The 23,679-nt window shown below is 58.9% G+C and overlaps 1 protein-coding gene across 18 annotated transcripts in view; it reads left to right on the top strand.

The window, feature by feature from the left end:
* The first annotated feature begins 7,130 nt into the window (after positions 1 to 7,130).
* Positions 7,131 to 23,679, top strand: part of FBRSL1 (fibrosin like 1) — a 77,095-nt gene continuing 60,546 nt past the window's right edge. For all 18 annotated transcript variants that reach the window (XR_005983739.1, XM_041728601.1, XM_041728604.1 and 15 more), the window contains exon 1: positions 7,131 to 7,781. Coding sequence is in view for 17 of the 18 variants with exons in the window: in XM_041728601.1 (XP_041584535.1) it covers positions 7,503 to 7,781 (279 nt within the window). In the remaining variant the exon portion in view is untranslated. The remainder of the gene's footprint in view (positions 7,782 to 23,679) is intronic.

Genomic DNA, 23,679 nt, shown 5'->3' on the forward strand with positions numbered 1-23,679 from the left:
CGGTGCCGGAGTCCCCGGGGCCACCGCCTGCCTGGAGCAGTCCGTTGGTGGCATCAGCCCTGACCGAGTGCGGCCAGGAGTCTGGGGAGGAGTATCAAGCTTCAAGGCACAGGAATGAGAAAATCCAGGGCCCACCTGGCTCTGCGGCCTGCATGGGCTTCCAACGGGCGGTGGGGTCATCTCACGCAGCTCTCTTTCAGGAAGATGTGCTTGCGGCAGAAGACCCAACACAAACTGGCGTAAGCAAAAGGGGGATGTAGTGAGTTATGTGTCTGTGCAGTGCATGGGACGTTCTGCCTTCAGGTATAGCAGGATCTAGAAGTTCAAAATGTCGACCAGAACGCCCCCAAAACCTGAGGGAAACAGTGACTTTCCCTTCCAAGGGTGACGACCCATCCCTGGACCAATCTCTGGGGACAGGGAAATGTGATTTTTCAATTGGCAAAACTTGGCCGATGAGACTTGACATTTCCCTAATTTCACAGAATGAGCAAAGGAGAAAGTGACCCCAGAGAAAATCAGGATCCTGTTACCAAAGTTGGCGCGATGGCACAGGGCTCACCGTCCCCCAAACAGCCACACGTGCCCTGCTCCCCTGCTTACACAGCTCCAGGCTGTTCCTCAAGAGGCAGAAAGCCCTTGACCACAGGGAAGATGGGTCCCCTTCCCTGGGCCTTATGATAAATCCCATCTGGCTTAAGGCAGTCATAGCAAATTCCTCCCCCCTGCCCTTTGTTGGATTTTCATTTTCCCAGCGACCTTTACAACAATTAATAGCTATGAAACTCTGTTCTGATCAGCGAGAACTCCTTGGACTGGCACTCAGTCGGCTTTCCTTCTCTGCATGGGCCTTTGGAGTAAGGACATGATGATTGGAGCTGCAGCAGCCATGTTGTACCTATAAAGTACCAAGTAAGAAGAGCAGAAGCCAATGAATGCTACAAGCCATGCTCTGCTTCTGGACTGTGGCATGGGTAACGTGTAACATTTTCCCCTAGGGGACAACTGCAAATTGCTATTAAGAATTGGTAAGACCTCCACCTGCAACCAAGAGTCTTGTAAAGACTCAATGAGTTTGCAGGGGAAAGTATTTGGAACCATATGTGGTAATGCCAAGTTCCCAACAACTGAGAGCTGTCGGTCTCATCACCATCATCACCGTCATCACTGTCACACCACCGCACCATGCTTCCTCGGTAGGAAACTGCTCTCCAGCTACTGTCCACATTGTGTCCCCTGCACAGTCACTCAGCTGTGGCCTCCACCGCCTCTGTGCTACAGAAACCGACAAGTAAAAGGAATTGGTAACTCAGAGTGTAATGATTAGCTAAGTACTCACCTCTGCTGGCCAACCGCAGGCCCTGGGGGAGCCAAGTCTGCGCCTCTGGAGATCTCCACCCCCTCACTGTGCACCACAGATGTTCTGAAAGTCACCAACGATGTGTTCCTTCCTGTTGCCTGGCCTGGTGGAGTGGAAACATTTCAGTCCCCCTGTGGCAGGCCCCTCACGATCCCCAACTGAAGGCACCGGCCGCCTCGGAGCAGCATGGCTGCGGCCCCTCCTGCATCAGCCCCATCTGCACCTGTCAGGTAGTCCACAAAAGTGCTGAGTAACAAGCACTCAGGATCCCAGCATCTCTGACAATGCATATTTATGGTTCACGTGTCTGAAGGCTGCCTGTGCCTATTCATTTCAGCTGGACTCACTCTAGGGTGGGTATTCCTAGGCACCATGGCCGTGGTATCTGGGACCAGCAGGGCCAGCCTGGTCATGCCTTCCTCAAGGCTACGGCAGAGGTGCAGGACAGCAGGCAGAAACACACCACATCTCTCAAGTCTGGGCTCAGAACGGGCACACGGCTCCTTCCATCTGTCCCACGGACGGAGGTGAGGCATGGCCAGGTCCATAGGGTGGTGCCGGGCAGGGTGTGGGCCCGATGGCACTTCCTGTGGCCACAGACCACATGGCTTAAAACAACAGATTCTATCAGGTCCTGGAGGCCCGAAGTCCTTGATCAAAGTGTCAGCCAGGCTGAGCACCCTGGAGGCTCTGCGAGACCGTGTCCTTCCCCTTGATCTTGAACTCACCTCTGCAGGTAAAGCCCGTCTCGGGAGTCCAGCTCTACCTCAGGCCCAGGAAATACCTCTGAGTTTCCAAGACGAAGTAAGAGAGTCTGGGTTTGGGTTTCCGGCAACATCAAGGGAAGAGCCCTGTGAGTCCAGGCACTTTCTTGGGGCCTCTCTTTGCTCCCACAGACCTCCCCTGCTGTCAGCACAGCTCGGAACAGGTTTGGTGTAGGGGGCACGTGGGCGGCACCCTCCAGCTCTGACAATGCCCTGCAGATACCACTTTATCACTGGAGCCTCCCCCTCTTCCCCCAGGCCAGCCAGGAGGCTGGGAGACCTGCGGCCCTCCACATTGCTTCCAGCCCCCACTGCATGCTGGCATCAAGTCAGGCCCAGTGCTGCTCTTCTGGAGCTGACAGATGTGCTCACCCATTAGAACGAGCACCAAGATGCAGGAGAGGGCATCCCCGTGGGAGAGACTGCAGGTCTCAGGGGGCACTGTCTGGGCCCCACAGCCCGGCCTTCCACGTCACAGCGACAGCACGTGTGGTGAGGGCACATCTCTGGGAAGGCTGGCAGCAGCTGTGAAGATAGTCTAAACAGCCCTCTCACCACCTCCACACACATGATACAACTTTCCTGCAGAACCAAGAAGCAGAGGGACACGACCAGAGCCCTTGGGGGGCAGGGGACCGTGGATCCCAACTTGGTGCACAACCCTGGCAAACCCAGGTGCCTTGAAGCTCATCTGGAGTAAACTGGTCCTGCTTTCACTTCTGCTTGCCAGAGCATGCACCAGTTTCTCATGTGGGACCCGGCTCAGCGTGAAGCCAGCAGCCAGCCACTGGGAAGAAATGACATTGGCGTCAGGGCTGATCAGGACAGTGGGTGTGGACAGTGGGTGGTGGGACAGGCTCAGAAACTGACCACAGAGCAGGTCCCGTGGAGCAGGAACTAGGGGAAGAGGCACATTTGGGATGGGCACACCCCAAATATCAATCTCTTGGATACTGTCCTAAGGACAGATTGTGACTCCAGGGACGGTCTGTGGCATGTGGGAATATCCCCACATGTTCACTTCCACAGAACCATGCCTATTCTCTGCCATGTGGTTAGCAGGGCCAGCCCTCCACAACCCCGGGGGCAGGCATCGGCTTCCTGTCTCATGTAGGGCAGCCCTTGCCACCTGACTTGCTGCACACGAGATGTGAACAGACAAGATGCAAGGCTTACAGTATAGGTTTTTGGGCACCTCTGTGGTTCGGCCTGGCCCTCTGAGTTTTGTCAGGAGAATGCCCCAGGTAGTTCACATCCTGCCACCTGGGTTCCAGAGAGACACCTGCACCTGACCCACAGTCTGAAGCAGAGCCCCTCAGGTCAATCCATAGCCCTGGGAGCAAGGAAAAGAACACTTAGTGTTGTAAGTCACAGGAATTCTGTGGGCTGCTCGTTATGCAGCATTATCACAGCGGAGCTAACATACCAGCCTGTTCCTAGCCAGGGGAGGGAGGAGCATCTCAATGAGCTCAGCCCCCAAACAAGACCACGGAAGCAGTCTAAGAATCTCAAGTTCTTTTTTTTTTTTTTTAATTTTTATTTATTTATGATAGTCACGCAGAGAGAGAGAGAGGCAGAGACACAGGCAGAGGGAGAAGCAGGCTCCATGCACCGGGAGCCCGATGTGGGATTCAATCCCGGGTCTCCAGGATCGTGCCCTGGGCCAAAGGCAGGTGCTAAACAGCTGTGCCACCCAGGGATCCCGAATCTCAAGTTCTTTGACGTGCTCTAACCTGAAGGAGGTGGAATGAATACTGGGAAGGTGGAAACCACAAGCGTCTACTACCATGGCGGAACTAACATTTAGTTCATAGACGTGGCACTAGGGGCTGGCCTGTTAGCCAGAACTGGTTTTCTGGCTGTCACCCTGCAAGCAAAAAGCATATCTGAACCCCAAAGGAATAGCTGGCTCTGCTGATTTATAGGGTCCAAATTGGATCTGTGAGAGCAAATTGAATTTTGAATACAATTTCATGTCAATTAACTTTGCTCAGAGCCTTACAGAAGAGCAATGACTCTCCAAAGCAAAACCAAATGGTGAGGATTGATGGGGCTGACAGGCCATCCTGGAAGCAACTGTTTACCAGCAAAGCCTCTCAGAGCTCTGCTGGAGGGGGCACGCATGTGCGGTGACCAGGTGAGGGCTGGGCTGCTGGCCCACTTCAACGGCAGGCTGGGGGGGGGCCAGAAGCTTCTCTCTGGCAGTGTTTCCGTCTATGGGCAGGGACCCCCCTCTGCCCTGGGAAGGATGGTCCTCAGGGATGGGACGCAGTGGCAGGAGAGAGCAGGGCTGCCAGTAGGCCAAAGGGCCAAGCCCCGGGGGCCTGGAGAGTAGCTAGGGAGGTGCCCAGAACTAGGGCAAGAAGAGGGAGGCTATTGTGGTCATCAAGAGGCAGGCCCTGAGGGTGGGGGCTGCGTCGGGGAGGTGCGGCACCCATTCTCAGGGACTCCGGTGGCTACAGAGGTGGCACTCTTCTGCAAGCCTTACTACATGCCAGGTGTTGTCACAGCAGGGAAACCTGTGGTTCCCAGAGTGTGGTCCCCAGACCTGTAGCCAGTTCGTTGGACATGCAAATTCTCAAGCCCCACCTGGGACCAGACAAATTGAAAACTCTGGGACAGGTGCAGAGATGCATGCCGAGTCCCACATGACTGTCCCACATGCTGACAGTTCCAGAGCTGGCAGACTGGCTGAACACGCAGACACTGCCTGCAGGGAACACAGCCATCACTTCCAGCCCTGTTTTGGAGCAGGGATCCGGGGGCAGAGAAGCAAGATCACTCCCCTAGTATTCTGGGAGGAAGTGGAGGATGGATAGTCTGGTTCTACGGCTTCCCTGCCCAGCGCAGCATTGTTCTAGGAGGGTGGGGAAGGGGTGACAGGAAAGGGCCTGCAGGATGCCCCAGGCTCTGTGTAGGGTGAGTCTCTGCACCCTACAGAGCAGGTCTGGGGCCTGGAAGCAGCCCTCAGAGCAGGCCATGGACCCAATAGCCTGCATCCATGTGAAATCCTGAAATATTATCCTAGGACACCCTCTGATGCCCATGTTTTCTGGCCTTCTGTCCTCACAGGAGAATTAGGGTAGCAGGAACACAGAGGGACTGTGCCAGGTCCATTCCTGTCTCCCTGCCGAGGTTCTTACAACTTGCAGGGGATGATGCTGGAGGAGTAGAGAGAGTTTTCCTAACAGAACCTGGAATGGGGGATGCCTGGGTAGCTCAGTGGTTGAGTGTCTGCCTTTGGCTCAGGTCATGATCCCAGATTCCGGGATCGAGTCCCACATCAGGCTCCCTGCATGGAGCCTGCTTCTCCCTCTGCCTGTGTCTCTGCCTCTCTCTCTGTGTCTCTCATGAAAAAATAAATAAAATCTTTAAAAAAACAAAACAAGGGGATCCCTGGGTGGCGCAGCGGTTTGGCGCCTGCCTTTGGCCCAGGGCGCGATCCTGGAGACCCGGGATCGAATCCCACGTCGGGCTCCCGGTGCATGGAGCCTGCTTCTCCCTCTGCCTGTGTCTCTGCCTCTCTCTGTGTGTGTGTGTGTGTGACTATCATAAGTAAATAAAAATTAAAACAAAACAAAACCTGGAATGGAAGAGGTGGAGGGGAACACTGCCCCCCACCCTGGGGAGGCTAGGAGAGGGCTAGGGAGGGCTCAGAGACCAGAGAGCCTCACTGAAGGGAGGGGCCGGGACCTAAGAGCCCCAACCCTTTGTACAGAAGTTTGTAGAGTTGCCTTCCCAACTGCTACCAGGGACAGCCTGGTGAACAGGGCACCCAAGCCAGGCACCTCTCTTCCCCCCCCCTCCATGGGGGTCTTTGGCCCTGGCAGGGTGACACAGACTCGAAGCTCAAGTCTCTATATGGGGGGACCCTCCAGCACGTCTTCCTGCCCTAGTGCCTTTGCGAGGGCCATGCTCTCTGCAGGGAGGCGTGGTTCCCCAGTTCTGGGCCAGCCAGCTCCTTCTCATCCTGCAGGTCTGAGCTCAGGCCCTCATTCAGGGGCATCCTGGGACTACCCCAAACTCACTGTGACGCCTCCCTTCAGTTTGCTTCATGGCACCATTAGACATGGTTACTTGGCCATGTGATCGTGCTCTCCTCCACTTCCAAAAGGGGAGCACCACACGACAGCACCACAAACCTGGACGCAGACGGCCCCTCCTGACTCCAGACAATCTCCTGTTGGTGAATGAGGAAGTTCACCCTTAGATCTAGCTTTCAACTCTCCAGCTGCCCCTTCTCGTTCAGCTTTTCTGGAGCGTTGCTGGGGGCTAAGCCCTGGAGCCCAAGCGGCTGTCTCCAAGCAAACCGGGCAGCCCTGGGCCTCTGTGAAGGTGTGTTCCGGGGTCTGGGGCGGCTGGACAGCTGAGAGCCCCGCCGGAGACCCCCCTGCAGAGGGGGGGCCGGGGCACGTGGACTCAGCTTGGACCGGGGTGCGGGTAGAGCGGACGGCGCCTACCTTGCACCCCGCCTGCGTCCCCCCTGCACACACCCCCACGTGGGCAGGACTTGGAGGGTGTCGGAGACCGGGAACGCCTCCAGTGGGACCCCAGCCCAGCCCTGGCCCCCGCCCGCAGCTCGGGTGGACGCGGAGCGTGCCCTTCGCCCACGTGTCCGACGCGACTGAAGGACGGCAGACTCCTGGGTGCACCGCGCACCCCCCGCGCGGAGGGGCCGCAGCACAGGTGCGGGCTGAGGGGCGGGGACACGCGCGGCTCCCAGACTCCCCGGGGGGCGGAGCCTGCAGGCCGGGGGCGGGGCGCGGCGCGGCGCAGCGCGCAGGGGGCGGGGCCCAGCGAGCCGGAGGCGGGGCCTCGGCGGGGCGCTGGAGGGGCGTGTCCGGGGCGTGTCCAGGGCGTGTCCGGGCCGGGGCGTCTTCGGCGGCGTGCAGGAGGGGCGTGTCCGGGGCGTGTCCGGGGCGGGGCTTCGGCGCAGCGCCACTTCCTCTGGCGCTGGCTGCCGGGCGGAAGTACGTCAGTTGTTATCGGCTCCGGGCGCCGCCACTGCCGCCGTCGCCGTCTCAGCTCTAGCCTGAGCCTCCGGGCCACGGCGCCTCAGCCCGGGCCCCGCCGCCGCCGCCGCCGCCGCCGCCGCCCCCCGCAGCGCATGAGGCGCGCCCCTGGGGCCGCGGCCGAGGGCCGCTGAGCGCAGGCCGCCCCGCCGATGCGCGCAGCCGCCCGCGTCGGGGCTCCCAGGCCGCACCGGGCCCAGGGCTGAGGGAGCCCGCGCGGCATGTCCGGCCCGGCCCGCCGCTCGCCGCCGCCCAGGGCCGGAGCCCGCGCGGCTCGCACCGAGCCCGGCGGAGCCGCGTAGCGCAGCGGCAGGGGCAGCGGGAGCGCGGGAGCCCGACGGCGCGGCTGCAAGGTCACTGCGCACCATGGAGGCCAAGGTCCGCCAGAGCCGGCGCTCGCGCGCGCAGAGGGACCGCGGCCGGCGCCGGGAGGCCGCTCGCGATGGCCGTGAGCTGAGCGCGTCGTCGGGCGACGAGGCCGAGCCCGGGCCCGGCAAGGAGAACGCGGGGCTGCCCCGCGCGCCCCCGCCCCGCGCCGCCGCCGCGCGCCCCCCGCGCCGCCGCCGCCGCGAGTCCAGCTCGCAGGAGGAGGAGGTCATCGACGGCTTCGCCATCGCCAGCTTCAGCACGCTCGAGGCCCTGGAGGTGGGTGGGGCGGCCGCCGCGGGCCGCCGGCGGGGGGAGGTCTCCAGGCGGCGCCGCCGTGGGCCCCCGCGCCGCTCTCCGCGGGGTCTGCGCTCGGCCCGGGCGTGCTCGGGCGGTGGCGCCGCGGGCCACGGTGGGGGCGGGGCTGCAGTGGGTGCTCGGAGGTTCTTGTCGCCCTTCGGAGGTGTCCGCGCAGGCCGGGCTGGGCGCCGGGGGGACGGTCAGAGCCCTCCCGAGCACGCTTCACTGCTGCCTGGTAAGGAGGCCGAGGTAGCGCCGGTCTGGCTGAGTTATCCCCGGCGGTGTCTGCTGAGCAAACACTGCCCCTCTTGCGTGAGCCCAGGTGAGTGGACAAGGAGGTGGGTACTGACGCTCACATTTGGCAAGTTGGATGGGTGGGGCGCCACTGTCCCCCAGAGCTGTAGAAACGCTGGCCAGACCCCATAGTCCTGCGGGCGCCCGCCAGCATACCCCCGTCCAGGGTGCCCCGCATCGCTCACCCTGCATCACCACCATCCGCTGGGTTGGGGGTCCCAGAGATTGCTCGGTTAACAGCCCCCCTTCCTTTTCCTGGGGCTTGGGGGCTGGAGGCTGGGAATCCCTGGTTAGAGGCCAAGCTCTGGGGATGGGGAAGTGCCTACGTGCAGGTCCCCACTGTGCACCCTCTCCTGAAGGTGTGCCAGGCCTGTGGAGAGCAGGGTCAGGTGCTGGTGGCCCAGGGACAGGTAGATGCGTAGACGCGGGGCACTTGGCCGCCACCCGGCCCTCCACCGCAGCCCGGTCTTCTGTGTGTACACTTGGGGGGCCTGGTCGGCTTCCAGTCCAGGGGCTCCCCAGCTGAGACACTTGGGGCATGGGAAGGTGTGGATAAGTTCTGCACTGCAGCTTCTGAGCCTGCTTCCTCCAGCCACCTTCCACCTGTGTACCTGCCCTGCACCCTGCACATCCTCTTGTGTCACCATGTTAGCCTCTTGATGTCCTGCTGCCTCGGGCTCTCTGGACCTGCTGTCCCCTCTGCCAAGGTTGTTTGGAACCTTCGTGTCTCAGCACAGATGTTACTCAGGCCCTCCTCAGTGACCTGAAGCAGGACCCGCACCCACTCACCTCCTGCTTTCCTTTCTGTCAGTGACCACTCTCCCTGAAGCCATCTAGTGATTTACACTCTCTTTTGGCTCTCTCCCCGGCAAAACTTGTAAGCTGGAAGAGAGCGGGCACCACGTCTGTCTTGTGTGCTCTGTGAGGTCCCCGTGCCCCATACGTGTTTGTGGAGTGAACGAGTGGGAGGAGAAACTCCTGTTGGGCAAGGCTGTGCCAGAAGTCACTGCACCCTGCTGAAGTAAGCTGTAGAACGCATGTGCTGCAGCAGCTTCAGTGTACTCCTGGCATCGGGGACACTCAAGAGGGCAGTCTTGGGCTCGGGGGCTTCTGCAGGCTCCCAGCAGCCCCATCAGATCATAGTGAGACTGAGTCTGCTCTCTGCCTGGTGTTCACACAGCCAAGTCACCACGCACCTTTTTCTGCACTACTGAGCCAGGGAGGGATTGACCTGCCCGGGAAAGTACGGGACTTCTGTACCAGTCATAATTTCTAGATTGGTTGACTCGTTTTTTGCTGAAGTATAATGGTTTTCCCCAGAGTTCAGATAATTCATTAGGACATTGAGTGCCAGCATGCAGCGAACATGTACCCGACCAGGCACTGTTCTGACTCTGGTTGTCCTCAAACTCCACTGTACAGATGGGGACACTGAGGCCCAGTGCCATGAATGTCAAGGCCCCAGCCTGCCCAGTATCAGCTCTGCCAGGGCTGCCATGGCACAGGGATGTAAACTGCTGCCATCCCCCAGGACATAAACAACCAGTGTTAGGTGTCGACCTGCTCAGAAGGTTTGAAGAGTGCCACTGTCCAAGAGTCCTCCTTACCTTTGTCCTGAGGATGCAGCCTGCCCCGTCCCCCATGCCCCAGGCAGGCCCCTGACCCCACTCTTCCAGCACCTCCCTGTGTTTTCTCCTAAGGGAAGACAAGTCCCTTCCTTGGGTGGCTAAGAGGATCCCAGGCCACCTCTGTGCGGTGCTGTGGACACATGCATGTGACAGTGGTGGTGTTGATGGAGGAGGGGGCTTCCAGGTCTGGCCGGGCTCCCAGTGTGTACAAGGCCCTGGGGATGGAGTTATCTCCATGGAGTTTTGGGTTGGACAGCTAGCGCTCAGCATCTGAGTTGGGGGTATGTCCCATGGGCAGGGGTTGCACATCAGAGCCCTGGTCCTCCCATCAGCTTTCTAACTGTTCAACAGAGTGGGAACAGTGAGCAGGTGGCAGTGGGACAGAGGTTCTGTGATTTGGGGGGGGGGGACGACGCCAGGGGCTGTCTTTCCTGTGACACGTCTGTCTCCAGAGGTAATGGGAAGGCCCTTAAGGGGCAGGCCAGGGCAGAACTGAGGTCCTCTGACAGGGTCCTCCTGATCCTTCCTAATGGCAGAGGGACCCATTAGGCCATAGGTCAGGTTGTGCTAGCCCCTGGGTCCTCTGGGAGATCTGCTTTGCAGGCAAGAGCCTGGTGAGCCCAGCAGGCCTACTGTGCGCCTCCCAGCACTTCCCCTCAGGGGTGTCTGTGTGCCTGTGTACCAGTCTTTCCCCTCCATGCTCTAGGTAGTGCCTACCTCTTGAGAGAGTGTGTGCTACTAGTACCCAGTGGAAACCACCCTTCTGGTTTGGCATCTCTTTGATTCTTTGCTAATTTGCTTCAGAACAGCAAGACGCTTTGAGCTGGTTCAAAGATCAGTATCAGAGAAAAGATACATCCTGAAAAAATATTGAGTTCTGGCCTTGACCTTCAGTAACTGCCTTGGCCAGAGTATGCTATGCACGTATGTTTACTAGAAAGAAAGGGTTATTTCCTACCTCCATACGTGTGTCTAGGAGGCGTGTATCCAGGAGTAAAAAGTGAGAAGGAAGACACCCAAATTGTACACATGGTAATCGGTGACGTCCTTTTTCTAATTCTTTTTCCCACAATGACCGGTATGTGTTGCTTTGATAATCCATACAATGGGTTTCTGAAACTAGGTGCAAGCTGCTGTGCCCAGCTGTGCTGGGAAACCTGCCCTGGCCTCCCCACGACCACATCAGCCAGTGAATGCTGTGTGGGCCGCCCAGCTTCTGATACTGTCTGGGCATGTGCTGGGCATCTCTGCTGGAAGTAACCGAGTTCCCTCAGTCTTAAGATGCTGGGGCTGGGCTGGGGCCTTGTGGCAGGCGGTGGAGGCTACTCGAGTCCTGGTGGGAGGTGACCATATGGAGGGGCCAGAACTCCCCCCTCCCCCCGGGCCCATGCAGGCCACTCAGTGGTAGTGATTTCCCTGCAAGCTGGTGTTCAGTGTCCCCCTGAGCAAGGGGCACGCGATCATGCTAGGTCTGGTTGCTAGGGCCAGGAGTGTGGGGGGCTCAGGATGTGGCCCCATTGTCCATGTGCAAGAAGAGCCTGCATTGTTGGTCCCACCCTTGGGGACCTTGATCAGGGGGCTGTATGTGTGCCCAGCGCAGCCCTCCCGTGAGGGGGACAGAGTAGTGTCCATGCCTACCAGCCAGAACACCTACTTCAGGTTGCCTGCTACACTCCAGATGGGAGACTGAGACTTGAGAGTGGGAGCACTTGCCTGCCTTCATGGCATGGAGGACGGCCCCGGGGCTAGGCTGCCTAGGCTGCACAGCAGTTGATCTGCTCCCCCATTGCCCTGAGGGCTACTGCTGTGGGGGAGGCTGCTCCCTCCAAGGGGGACCCCTCAGGTCGGTGAAAGCAAAGCCATCACACAGCCTCCTCTGCCCCCTTGCCTGGGCAGCAGCTGTTTGCTAACAGTGAAGTAGGAGCCTGGACTGGGCTCCTGCTGTGCGGGTCAGCACCTTCCTGAGGGAAGATGTGTCGTGGGAACAGTGGTGACATTGACAGCTGCTGCTCAGGGCGCTGTCCTCACATGCCCACTCAGTAGATGAGGAAACAAGCTCGGGGGTGGGGGGCAGAGTTCTCATCTGGGATCCACACACCACAGCACTAGACGACAGAAATCTCATGAGTCTTCACCCAAATGTCAGTCACGTCTTCTGGATGCTCTTTGGGAAGAATCGGGGCTTGAGAAGAGGGGACAGTGGTCTCTGTAGCATCTAAAGGGATGGTCTTCCCTTTGCTGCCCTGGGCCAGCTGTCTGACCTCTGGGGAAAGGCTACCCCTCTGAGCATTGTGGGCATCAGTGACAGTCTGCAGAGCCTGTGGCATCCACGGGCTGGGAGGGGTCTGGTCTGTCACTGTACACCTGTCACGGTGCTAATGCCACGGTGAACACTCACACAGTATGGCACAGCACAGGGGAGGTGGCCATGGTCTTCCCAGTGGGTGGTGGCCCTGTGTGTCTGCTGGCCAACTTGTTGTCCCTGTCCCCTCCACCCCCTGCAGGGCACAGGTGAGGGTCTCATGCCCTAGGCTGGTGAGCAGGGGCTGTTTCCTGGGCTCCATCACCCCAGCCCACTCCCTTGCTCCTCTTTGGCTGGGGATCATGTACACAGTACTTGTGGCTTCTGGGCCTCAGTTTCTCTGTCTGTCTTGCCCACTGTGCCTTAGCATCTGTGATGTGTGGGACTGATGGTGGCAGAGGTAGCAGCCTCAAGTCTCCCCACTCCTACCCTTCTACTAGGGGCCTGGAGGCTATACTCCCCAGTCTGGGCCAGGAGGCACCCCAGTGGCAGGCCACAGCCCTCCTTCCCCCTGCCCTCTCTGAGTTTCTAGACAGTGTCAGGTGCACAGCATATGTGTGTGTGTGTGTGTGTGTGTGTGTAAGGTCCATGCCCCAGGTATGTGTGCACATGTGTCCATACACATGTGTAGATCTCTGTATATGTCTATGCTTTAGACCCCATCTGGGGCAGCAGCTCTGTGGCCTGGACAGAGCAGAGGACAGGCCTGCATGTGGCCCCTTGGTCACACATGGTGAAACCCCATCCTGGGCCTCGTGCCCTTTCTCCATTGTCCACAGCCTGTTGCAGGACAGTCCCTTCCCATACATACCTCCAACCCAGTGGGCAGCAAATGCTCATGAATTCACAGAACTGGTCCCTGTCCGCACCACCCCCTTAGCTTCTTGGGCCTGTCACTGTTCTAAACTTGCAGCTTAGTAACCCTGCCTGCAGTGGCCCCCTCCAGGCCCCCCAGCCTCTCACTTCTGTAGCTCCAGCTACATCTAGGTCCCCTCCCTCTCCTCCCACTCCCCCCCACCCTGAGAATCCTCAGACATACACATGGGCACACTTCTGGCCCTTGCTAACTGCTCTTTCCTCTGCCCATAGGACTCTTTCCACAGTGTCAGGGACTCACTCTCTGGTCACATAACTTCCTTCCCCAGCAGGGAGTCTTCCACCCCTGTGTCTGGGCTACCACCAGCCCCTCTTGGCTTGTCCTCTGTTCCTTGTCATGTCTGTGTGTGTGTGTCGTGTCGTCCCCCCCCCCCCCCGCCATGAGGACTTGGGCAGTGTGGGTTTACTCGCTGACGTCTCCCCACCTGGCACTTCCTTGTACACATGCTTGTTTCCAGAGAGAAGCTCCCAGACCTGGGCCTGGGGGGCCTACGGTGGTGTGCTGTTCACATTGATACGCGGAGACACAGTCATCCGTGAGCTGCGGCACCAGGCCTGTTCCTGCTGAGGGTCCATGTGATGGCCCACTTGTCCGCCTCACACCTCGGTCGCTCTGCCTTCTGATAGGTCGCTGCAGTGTGGTGCCCAGGCACAAGCAGGTTCCCTTCTCAGTTTGGATACTTGCCCAGTGGAGTCTCCAGGTTTCCCATTGGCTGCTGTGGCGTCTGCCAGGAACATAGCATTGTCACTGCTCATCTCCCTTCTTGTTTTGTGGCCTCTGTCAGCAGCTCTACCCCCGTCCTTTCCAGGGGGCCTCTCCTGCTTCCCCTGGCCTCAGCACGGCTGTATGTGACCTTTCACGTGGACATGGTGTCCCTCCTGGAAAGTGTCTGGACTGGCACCAGAAGTGAGCAATGGGCCTTACTCGCACCCCTATGTGATGATTATCATCCTTCTTTGGACCCGGTGACGTCAAGCTGTCTCTGAATTCCAGGTCATGTTGGCAGTCATGTGTCAGATTGCTTTGTGGATGTTTTAGTTGGGTTTTTAGCCCTGTATTCTTTTTTTTTTTTTAAGAGATCTTATTTATTTATTCATGGTAGAGAGAGAGGGGCAGAGACACAGGCAGAGAGAGAAGCAGGCTCCATCCCGGGAGCCCGATGTGGGACTTGATCCCAGGACTCCAGGATCACGCCCTGGACCGAAGGCAGGCGCTAAACCGCTGAGCCACCCAGGGATCCCCTAGCCCTGTATTCTCATATAAAATTAGTCTGAGATTGTCTTGTGTCTGTTGCATGTTCTCTTGTGCTCTGGAACAGTCCGAATGGCACAGGAATCGTTAGCTCCTCTCCACGCTTGGGGTCCTGGTGTTCCAGCTTCATTTGCTGGTGGCCAGTTAGAGACCCCAGTCAGCTCCATTTGTGGCCGGGAGGCAGGCAATGAGTAAGGGGTCCATGGGACCTGCTTCTGGAAGTAGAGTTAGCAGGGTGCACCCCCACCCCCACCCCCTAGGCCCCAAGCCCTGAGCAGGCTGGTCTGGGACAGTTGCCGCCGAGCAGGGCTACCTGTGAGTTGGCAGGGGGTGAGGCCTTGGGCTCTGTTCGCCTGTATTCTGTTCAGGTGGACAGTAGCTGCCTTCTGGAGGAAGGACCCTGGAGTCTGGAAGCCACTCCCACCGTGGGCTTGGGCATGTCATATTCTCAGGGAAGCCAGAGTGGCAACAGCTGCACAGCCACTGGGCATGGCACCTGCTGGGAGCCACCATCATCCTGGCCTTGACTCCTGTGGTTCACATGCTATACATGGAGCTCCCAGGGGTGGGGGCTGTGGCCAGCCCTGTTAGGGAACGGGGGGTAAGCCGAGGCACCAGGCTTTTGCTGACTGCCCGAGGTGGAAGTGTAGCTGTGTTCATGGTCACCTGCCCATGCTCCTTTGCTGAGAACCCCTAGGTGCACCCTCCCAGAAGCCTGGGCAGCCAGACCATGACCCAATCAGTGCTCTCCAGTGCTGGGTTAGATAGCCCTTCCTTTGTGCAGCTTGTGGCATCCCCCTCTTACCTGGACCATTGCTCAGGATGTCTTCTCATTGCTTCTTGTCCACTGGGGCTCAGGCAGTGGTTGCCCCAGGGCAGGGCAGGCTCACATTGGGGCGCGTTAGGCCTTTAGAAGTGACCAGTGGCTCACAGGGAGTGACTGATCACTGAGCATTGAGTGCCAGTTATGTGCCAGACCCTGTGCCAGCCACCGTGTTGGCTCCAGACAGAATGCAGATTGGTAACTAGACTGGCGAGTGCCAGAAAGGAGGCTCGGCATGAGGCTGTGTAGGCTGGGCAGGTGCTGGGACGTGCCCACAGGGATTAGCCCAGGAGGATGGCAAGGCTAGGTGGGACATCTGGATTGAGAGGCCTGCAGAAGGTTGAGGAGGTGACCAGGTTAGGGCCCCAAGGGCACTCGAGGCACTCTCTCCCTTGGGAGCCAGAATCTGAATCCCATGTGGAATTGAATGCTTTGGGGACTCTGGGCAAACATGATACCTGCTTCCAGCTCCATATGGAGATTGTTCTGGTGCCCTGGTTTGCCCAAGTAGCTAAAGGAAGAAAACTCACCAACGAGTTACCAGCCTTATTCAGCTCACCAGGACTCTGTGTACCGGGCTTCTGTTTGAAGCTGCATGTAGGGTAGAGCTGGTTCCGAACCCTGGTGCCCAGCCTAGCATGTGTAGACCATCCCTGCCTGTCTTACACAGTGTGTGTGTGTGTGTGTGTGTGTGTGTGTGCACCATGTGTGGGGCCTGGGGGATGCCTGTGTCCCTGTAGAGGAGGGATCCCCTGGCAGAGAGGCCAGGCTGGCCTGGCGGGGCATATCCATGCCCTCCCCGCACCCTTCCGTGCCCAGCTGTCCAGCTTCGACTCCGCCTAGTGAGGCATTTCAGTGATCCCTGGCTCTGCTTCTTCTGGAGCAGTTGTTTGGGGTGGGTGCTCTCCCTGGACTCTACACAGGGGGCAGGCGCGGCACCACACACACACACACACACACACACTGACCCAACTGCAGGCGCCTGTGGGCCCCAGACATGGGAGGGTACTCTGGAGAGAGCAGGGTATCAGGTAGTTACAGGGCGCAGAGCAGCCATCTGGGTGGGGCGCCTGAGTTGCCCCATCGAAGGGCCACCACTGGTACCCCTTTGACAAGGAGGACCCGGAGGCCACAACCCACTGTGATGTGCAGCGATGCTGAAAGTCAGACCTAGAGCCTCCACATGGCCCCTCGGGATCTGCTCTGACCCCTCACCCCAACCCCGCCTACTGGTCCTCAGATCCCAGCCAGCCTCTAGCTAATCCTCAGCCACACTGTTGTACCTGCTGTGTGGCTCACACTCAGTACCTGGCTCCACCTGTAGTTCCAGTGGGTCTTTCTCAGGGATTTGTGTAGCCCTGTCTCCTGGATAAAGTGAGGGGCCCCAGTCTGTCACCCATGGAATGAGCTCATGTTCTCCATGAGGCCTGGCCCTGCCCACCCTGTCATCTGGGGCCCTGGGCACTCCTTCCTCAGGCCTTCCCACTGCTGTGCCCATCCCGTCTTCCAGAGCAGGCTCAGGGTGCTTCTGAGCCTCCCCCTGCTCCTGGCCAGCTGAAGAGGACAGTGAAGTGAGGGAGCCTAGGCCAGACACCTGGTTAGATCCACTTCTCTTCCTCACCACGTGGCCTCTGCCTCTTCTGGGCCTTACTTTCCTCATCAGGGGAGTGGGGGTGATGAGCTGGAAGTGCTTGCCACCTGCTCCTGTCTCCCTCCCCCTTCCCTTTCCAGTGCTTTTCCCTGAGCTAACCCTGAGGTTGGATCTCAGTCCCCCACCGGAGGACAACACAGGCCAGGGATGCTTCAGCCACAGTGGGCCTGGCTTCTGGCCTCCCTGGGCAGTCCCCTCCGTGTGTGATAACTGAGCAGCAGCCATGCAGGTCCCAGAGACTGAGGGGGAGCTTGTAGAGCAGCGAGCCTGAGGCCAGCCCTGGCAGTCACAGGCGAGTGTCTGGCATGCCCTCTGTATGTAGAGGGGCTGGGAGGGGCTTGGACAGTGGCCGAGACAGCAGTTGTGAACCTCAAGATTCCAGTCGAGTGTGGATTAGAGGGCTGCCTGGGTAGGCAATACAGGGTCACAGTGTGAAGTCACAGTGGACATGGGAGGATGTGTCCATGCTCTGCAGACCTGGGCAGGGGGCCTGGAATGGGGCCTGGCTGCCTCTTTGCCTCAGGCTCCGTGCCTTTGTGTGGAGGACCTGTCGTCATCATCATCTGTCTAACTTATCCCAGACCATAGGGTGGGGGTCCTGTGTTTCCAGGTGACCTCTTCTGCCCCAGCAAGCGCTCAGCATGTGCTGCAGCCTTGATGGACATGTAAAGGAATGAGTGTTCCAGAGCCACGGAAGGGGAGGATATCTGCTAGCAGGCTGAGCACCAGGTGTGACAAAGGTGTGGTGGTTCTGCTGAGGCTGTCCTGGACTGACTCCCCAACTCCCGGGTCTTTGACCATCTGCCCTCAAGCCATACTGGTCCTGCCAGGTGCTCCAGTGCATGGAGCACAGTATAGGGGGGGCACTCAGGAGCAGGGGTGCTGAGGGGGAGCTCAGTGAGTGGGCCTGGTGCACAAGGCTGGTTCCAAAAGGTTCTGGGGCAACTGAGGTGTCAGCAAGGCCTTCAGAGGATCGTCTTCGAGGGTGGCATTAGCTTTGGGTAGCCACAGCCTGGTGGGTTGAAGAACCTCTTGGGCAGGATGCCTTACCTTCCATGGAGGGACAGCAGGTGGGCTGTTTGGGAGGAGTAGATGATGGGGAGTCCACCTGGTGTGGGTATGAGCTTAGGAGGGTACGGGCCAGGGAGGAGGCACCTGGATATGCTCTCAGGCCAGGGCAGGGACCACTGGGTGCAGGTTTCCTGCAGGGACTGTCCACGGCCAGCTCGGAGTCCGTCTGACTCTCGAACAGTGGTCAGCAGCAGGTGTCAGAGGCACCCTAGGCTTTGTTGCACCTGGACATGGGCTCTCTCATCCCACTCTGCTGCCATCCTGCCCTCGGCTCTCTGGGACTCTAGGGGAGGTTGTCGAGATAGGGGAAGTGCTGCTGTGGTTCACAGGACCCCCCCTCCTGTTTCTCTGTCACTTCCCCATCATTAGCACTACACTTCCCACACCCAGGGAGCCCTCTTGGTCCCAGACAGATGAGGATAGTTGGTCAACTCTGGGGTGGGGGGGGTGTGTCCCAGTTGCTGGTGGGCAGTGGACAAGCTGCCTCCTTCCTAGCTGGGGTGGGAGAGGTGGTCCCTGCCCTCTGGGTTGGAGCTTGGTAGGTCATAGCACAAAGGGTAGGTAGAACATGGGGCTGGGTTTTACTCAGGGGTGAGCTGGGGTGAAGTTTGAGTCAAATCTTGCAGGTGAAGGAGAGTGAGCCACATAGATACCAGGGTAGAGGGAGCCACTGTGCCAAGGCCCTGGGGCAGATGGGTGCAGAAGGGCTTCCAGGTGGGTGATGACGGCCCGTCAGGTGAGTGGAATTTGGCCTGAGCTTCTGGAACAGGGAGAGCTGTTGACAGAACCGTCAGCCTGCAAGGTCTGCTGGGGGCTCCTGTGTCCCAGAGGTTCTGGGAGACAGGCAGCCCCAGCCATGCAACAGGGAGGTAAGGTCAGGTGGGCCGGTCCTTCCACCCGACCAAGGAAGTGCCCATGCTTGGCAGTGAGGGGCAGGTTCTACGTGACCTGGGAAGCTCAGGCCCAGGTCCTGGGGGAGAGGTCCCCATGCTTCCAGGAGTGAAGAGGATACCCACCTGGCTGGAGGGGTGTAGCCATGCCTTTGCCTGCAGAATCTGGGAGTCTGGAAAGGTCAGATCCATGTTAGACCATGAAGCCTCAGCCCTCAGTGAGAATCTGAATCTGGGTTTGCCAGTTCTAATTACTTTTATCTCTGCACGGTTTACTGAAGTGCCATTAGAGATCTTAACTGGTGATGCTAAAAATAACCCCATGGAATTGCTACAGGAAAACGTAATCATTGATTTCATGGCATCGTCAGATCCCCCTTTTGGTCTGTGGAGGATCCAGGGGCCTGGCTGCTACTGGGGTGCTGGGGGCTTCACTGTGGGGGCACTACTTCAGGCCTCAAGGGTCATGGGCTGCAGCGCTTGGCCATGCCCCCTCTGTAGGGCCACCCTGTGTGTAGGCATGCGTGCTAGGGTGTGCCTGGCCACATCTGGTGGGTCTGCATGCAGACAGCAGCTCGAGGATACAGCCCGGCCCTGGACTGCTGGAGCTTGTCCTGGCTCACCCCAAACCACTGCTGCCTCCTCAGTGGGTCCTCCAGTTCTGTAGGCACACCGAGTATCCTGAGAGTCAGACACCAGCCCCCCGCTCACCTGGCCTCCCTCCCTGGGGGTTCTGCCCAGAGAGTCTCTGCCTGCAGACCTGCCCTGGCTCTTGGCTCTGCCTTGCCAGAACACTCACCACAGTCTGGGCATAGCTGCTGCCCCATCTACAGATAAGGAACCCTACCCAGAGGCCCCACAGTCCAGGCAGAGCTGTGATTGGGACTCAGGGCCAGCATTCCCACTGCTGGCTCAGTGGGGGCAGAACTGTGGCAGTGTGTGCCTGAGCTTGGGTGAGCCTCTGGAATTGGCCCAAGCTCACACGGGGTCAGCATAACGGGTGAAGGCCAGCCCCAGTCCTGGTGTACCAGGAAAGGGCCAGCCAGACTTGTCCCAGCAATGTCCCATGGCAGGATTTGCTGAGTCCTGTGACCAAGAGCCTCTTGGGTGCACAGTATAGGGGTCTGCTCTGTGAAGCCCAGGGACTCCTGGAGTCATTCTCAGGCAGTAGCTGAGTGGGGGTGGCCACCTCTGGGTCCCTGTGCACAAGGCCTCTTGCCCATGTGAGCCAGGAGAGGTCCTGTGGTGTCGCTGTCCCTCCACGTGCACGGGGCCTACTGGCTCAACCCTTGCGGGGCTGGGAGCAAATGGCTTCCCAGCTCCCGTACTCTTCCAGGTGCAGGAGCTCCTGCCCTGGGGCCAAGATTGAGCTGGACTGAGTCTAGGCCAGGAGACAGGCTTCGTCACTGGTATTTTAAGGATTCTAACAATCTAGGTATTTTGTTTGTTGAAAAAAGACTAAACAAATATAGCAGGTTTACAGAAAATGTGATGCGTTGAATGATTTGTGGTTGAGTGCTACTACTTTCATTGCATGAAAGATGTGACTGGTTGTGTGTGGAGAAGTGGCCTGGAGTTGCCCTGAGGCCCTTCCAGAACCCACAGAGGGGCCAAGGCAGGGCTGAGAGGGAGGAGCCCCCCACCGAGGTCTGTGGCTGGCAGGTCACTGTGCTTGCTTTGCAGTGTGTCTGCCCTGCCGTCCCTGCACCGTGGGTTTGTCTGTTTTGACTACCAGTGCCTGTTAGACAGATCCTAGCCCAGCCAGTGTCCCACAGGTTTCATAGTTAGTAATGAAACGTTGACACATCCTGCGGATCTGCTTGTGCTTCTGATCATGCACAGTCAGGCCATCCCCGTTCTCATCTCCCGGGCTCTGACAGGGGAGTTCAGAGGCTGTCCCCAGGCTAGAAGCTGCTTCTGTGATTTTAACTGATGGAAAGGTCCTAGAAGGGCTTCCTGCTCCTTCCCTGCGAACTAGTGGCTCTCTCTGTGAAAGTGAGGCTCAGCCCACAGTGCCTCAGGACGTGCCTGTTGTGGAGGTATATGCAGGAGGAGGTGGCCCACAGGGCTCTGTGGCAAGACGGAGATGTAGGTGGCCCGTGGGCGGGGGGGTGCATGGTGTGGACACACCTGGTAGCTGAGTAAGCTGATGTCAGGGCCAGGAGGGGGTGGGGCCCAGGAGCCCACACAGTTCAGCTGTAGCAGACACCCGCTGTGGAGGCCGGGGTAGGGGCACACACGTGAGCATCGTGCATGTGCATGCCCGTGCGTGGTGGGGCACCTCAAACTCCTGTTTCCTTACCCACGTGCACATCAGGTAGTGTCTATACCTGCTCCCGGTGTGGTCAGTGTCCCCCTGGGGCCCAGACTTTTGATCAAACGTTCTGGGTACCTGTGAGGCTAGCTTTTAAATCTGTATGTTGAATGAGATGGGCTCCTCTTGGCCTTATTCAATCCAGCCAAGGCCTGAGTAGAACAAAAAGACTCTCCCAGAAGGAAGAGAGAGCTCCTCCCACCTACCCCGTTGAGCTAGGAGGGAGGCTTTTCCGGCCCTGGGAAGAGAGCTGCACCCCTGGCCTTCCTGGGCCTCTAGTTGCCCACAGCAGGGGTTTGGGCATCTGGGCCTCCAGAGCTGTGCAGCTGCTTCTCCTAGTGAGGCTCCCCGCGTACACGCATCCTGCTGGTCTGCTTCTCTGGGAAGCCCCGGCTGATACACCCCTTATAGCACGTTGCTCTGGTTTTTCTCTGCAGGTCTCTGACCACAGCCTGCTGGGCCCACCCTCTGTACCACGATGGGGGACTGGGGCCAGGCGGGGACCTCGAGGGTGGGTAGTGTGGTGCTGAGGTTCCGGCAGCCTGCAGCTGGGTGTCAGCGTCCAGGTTGAAAAGGCGAGGACTGTGGGGCCTCATTGTTCCTATGGCCTGTGTGGGAGGGAACTGGCTGGTAGCAGCAAGATTGGCCCTGGACAGGAGGCCTGAAAGCCATGAGTTAAGAGTGACAGACTAAGGGGGTATGGTGCCCGTGTGTCGTGGGGGCACCAGGAGTCAGCAAGTATTAAGTGCCCACACGTGGAGAAGGAGCTACAGTCTCCAGACTTTCTTGTCCCTGGAGGGACTGCCTCGGTTTTCTTCCCCAGGGAACCCTGTGGCTATATGCTGACCAGTGGAGCCAGGGAGGCAGGCACAAGAGGGAGCATAGGGCTCAGCTCCTCGCCACCTCAGGGTGATTGCACTTGCTGGTCCTCTGGGGAGAGGGGTGTCCCAGGCCCTGCCCAGGAGCCCTCCCTAAGCAGCTCTGACGTGGCCCCTTCCCTTCAGCTTCCTTGCGTGGGCTGCCCTGCTGTCCATTTGAGCCAGCTCCCCTCTGGGCTGCCCACTGGTGCCTGGAGCTGAGCTGGCATAGTTAGTGTTTCCTGCCAGCCTTGTATATGCAGAGGCAGGGAGACCCCCAGAGTCTGCGATCAGCCCGATAGCCATAGAGAGGGCAGGAGCTGGGAGCTCTTATGGTGAGTAGGGGCTCCATCGTCAGGGTGTATGGGGAGCGGCCCCTTTGGGCTGAGATGAGCTGGGGCTCTGAGAGGTTCAGAGAGGCATGAGGGCATCTGACTGGGACTCCAGGAGGGGCTGCATAAATGTAGCAGCCCACAGAAGTGTCCAGGAGAGCCTGGGAAAGGGTCTGTCCCGTGTCTGAGGAGTGAGGATCCACTTGCTACCCTGGCCAAAGCCTGTGGAGCTTTGGGCAGAGCTGTGTGGCCTGGGAACAGCTTAAGAAAGGGACAGCTCCCAGCCTTGCCGATGTCCCAGGACAGGTGCCTCTGCAACCCAGCTCTCCTCTCCCTTTCCGTTGTCCCTCTGAGCCCTGGGTAGGGGTAGGGATGCAGGGTGAACCCCTCTTCATACAGGAGGATGCATATCCAGCCCCTTAGTGTCCTGACAGGTGGGAGGCTCTGCTGGGGCTGTCCTCAGTCTGTGTGACTTGGGCGCAGGCCCCTCAGGAGTGTTCCACCCTAAGAGAGAAGTCTGCCACCTGCAGATGCAGCCCACAGCTATGCATGGTTGCTCCCAACCAGGCTGTGGGGTCACAGCAGGGCAGTCATGCGGCGTCCATGCTGGAAGGGCAGCTCTAGCCTGGCCAGCCGCGTTGGTGCACCTCATCAGTTCTGGGGACTGTGGCGCCTCTCACCCATCAGGAGGAGCTGTGTGTGTGTGTGGGGGGGCAACTTGCTGTGGCTGCCTGGTGCTAGATTGGAGGACCCCACCCAGCAAGCACAGCGTGTCACCGTCTCCATCGCCGGGGCAGGGGACCACAAAAGGCTGGGGCGTTGGTTCTTTCTGTCACCTGCCCACGTAGACTGAGGCCTCTGAGGCTTGGCTGGGGCCAGGTGCTCACCTGAGAACAGAGGCCAGCCCTGGGAGAGGCTGCCATGGTCAGGGCTGGCTGCATTGGCACATCCCCCTCAGGTTCTCAGGAAGTACTTCCTGTGGGGACCAGGGAGCATCTCAGCCATGGGCATCACCTTTTCAGGCCCTCCTCCCCTTCCTCTCGGGTGAATACTTTCAGAATCTTCTGGGCCTCTTGCAGCTGGTTCCTTTCCTCTTCAGCAGCTCAGTGGAGACGGTATCTCCCACCCTACTCCATGGACCCAAATAGGAGGCTGGTGGGTGGCATTGCACCTGCACACTACCAGTAAATGCCAGTCTGTCCTGGGCTCTGGGCTCACTGGCAGGACCACCTCTACACAGTAGGAGCTGTGCACCATGGTGTGGGGACCCCACAGGGCGTGAGAGACCCCCCCACACACACTGTTGTTGGCATTAGCACAGCAGTAGGTGCTCAGTAAATACCCCCTGGGTGTCACTCCCTGCTTTGGGACCAGGTGCAGCTATGATCAAAATGGGCACAGGTCCCCATTCTAGGGAAGGGGTCTAGTGTCCCTGAAGTTCTGCACAGCTGGCTGAGTCAGGGACTGGTTTCCCAGATAGGCCTCCATAGTGTCAGGATGCCCGGCTGCATGAAGTTGGGCAGATCAACCCATGGGTGGCTCTAGACCAGGGGATAGTAGTCAGCTGCTATGCCAATGGCCCTCAGC

Source organism: Vulpes lagopus, chromosome 14, assembly GCF_018345385.1.
Source record: "Vulpes lagopus strain Blue_001 chromosome 14, ASM1834538v1, whole genome shotgun sequence".
Taxonomy (NCBI): Eukaryota; Metazoa; Chordata; class Mammalia; order Carnivora; family Canidae; genus Vulpes; species Vulpes lagopus.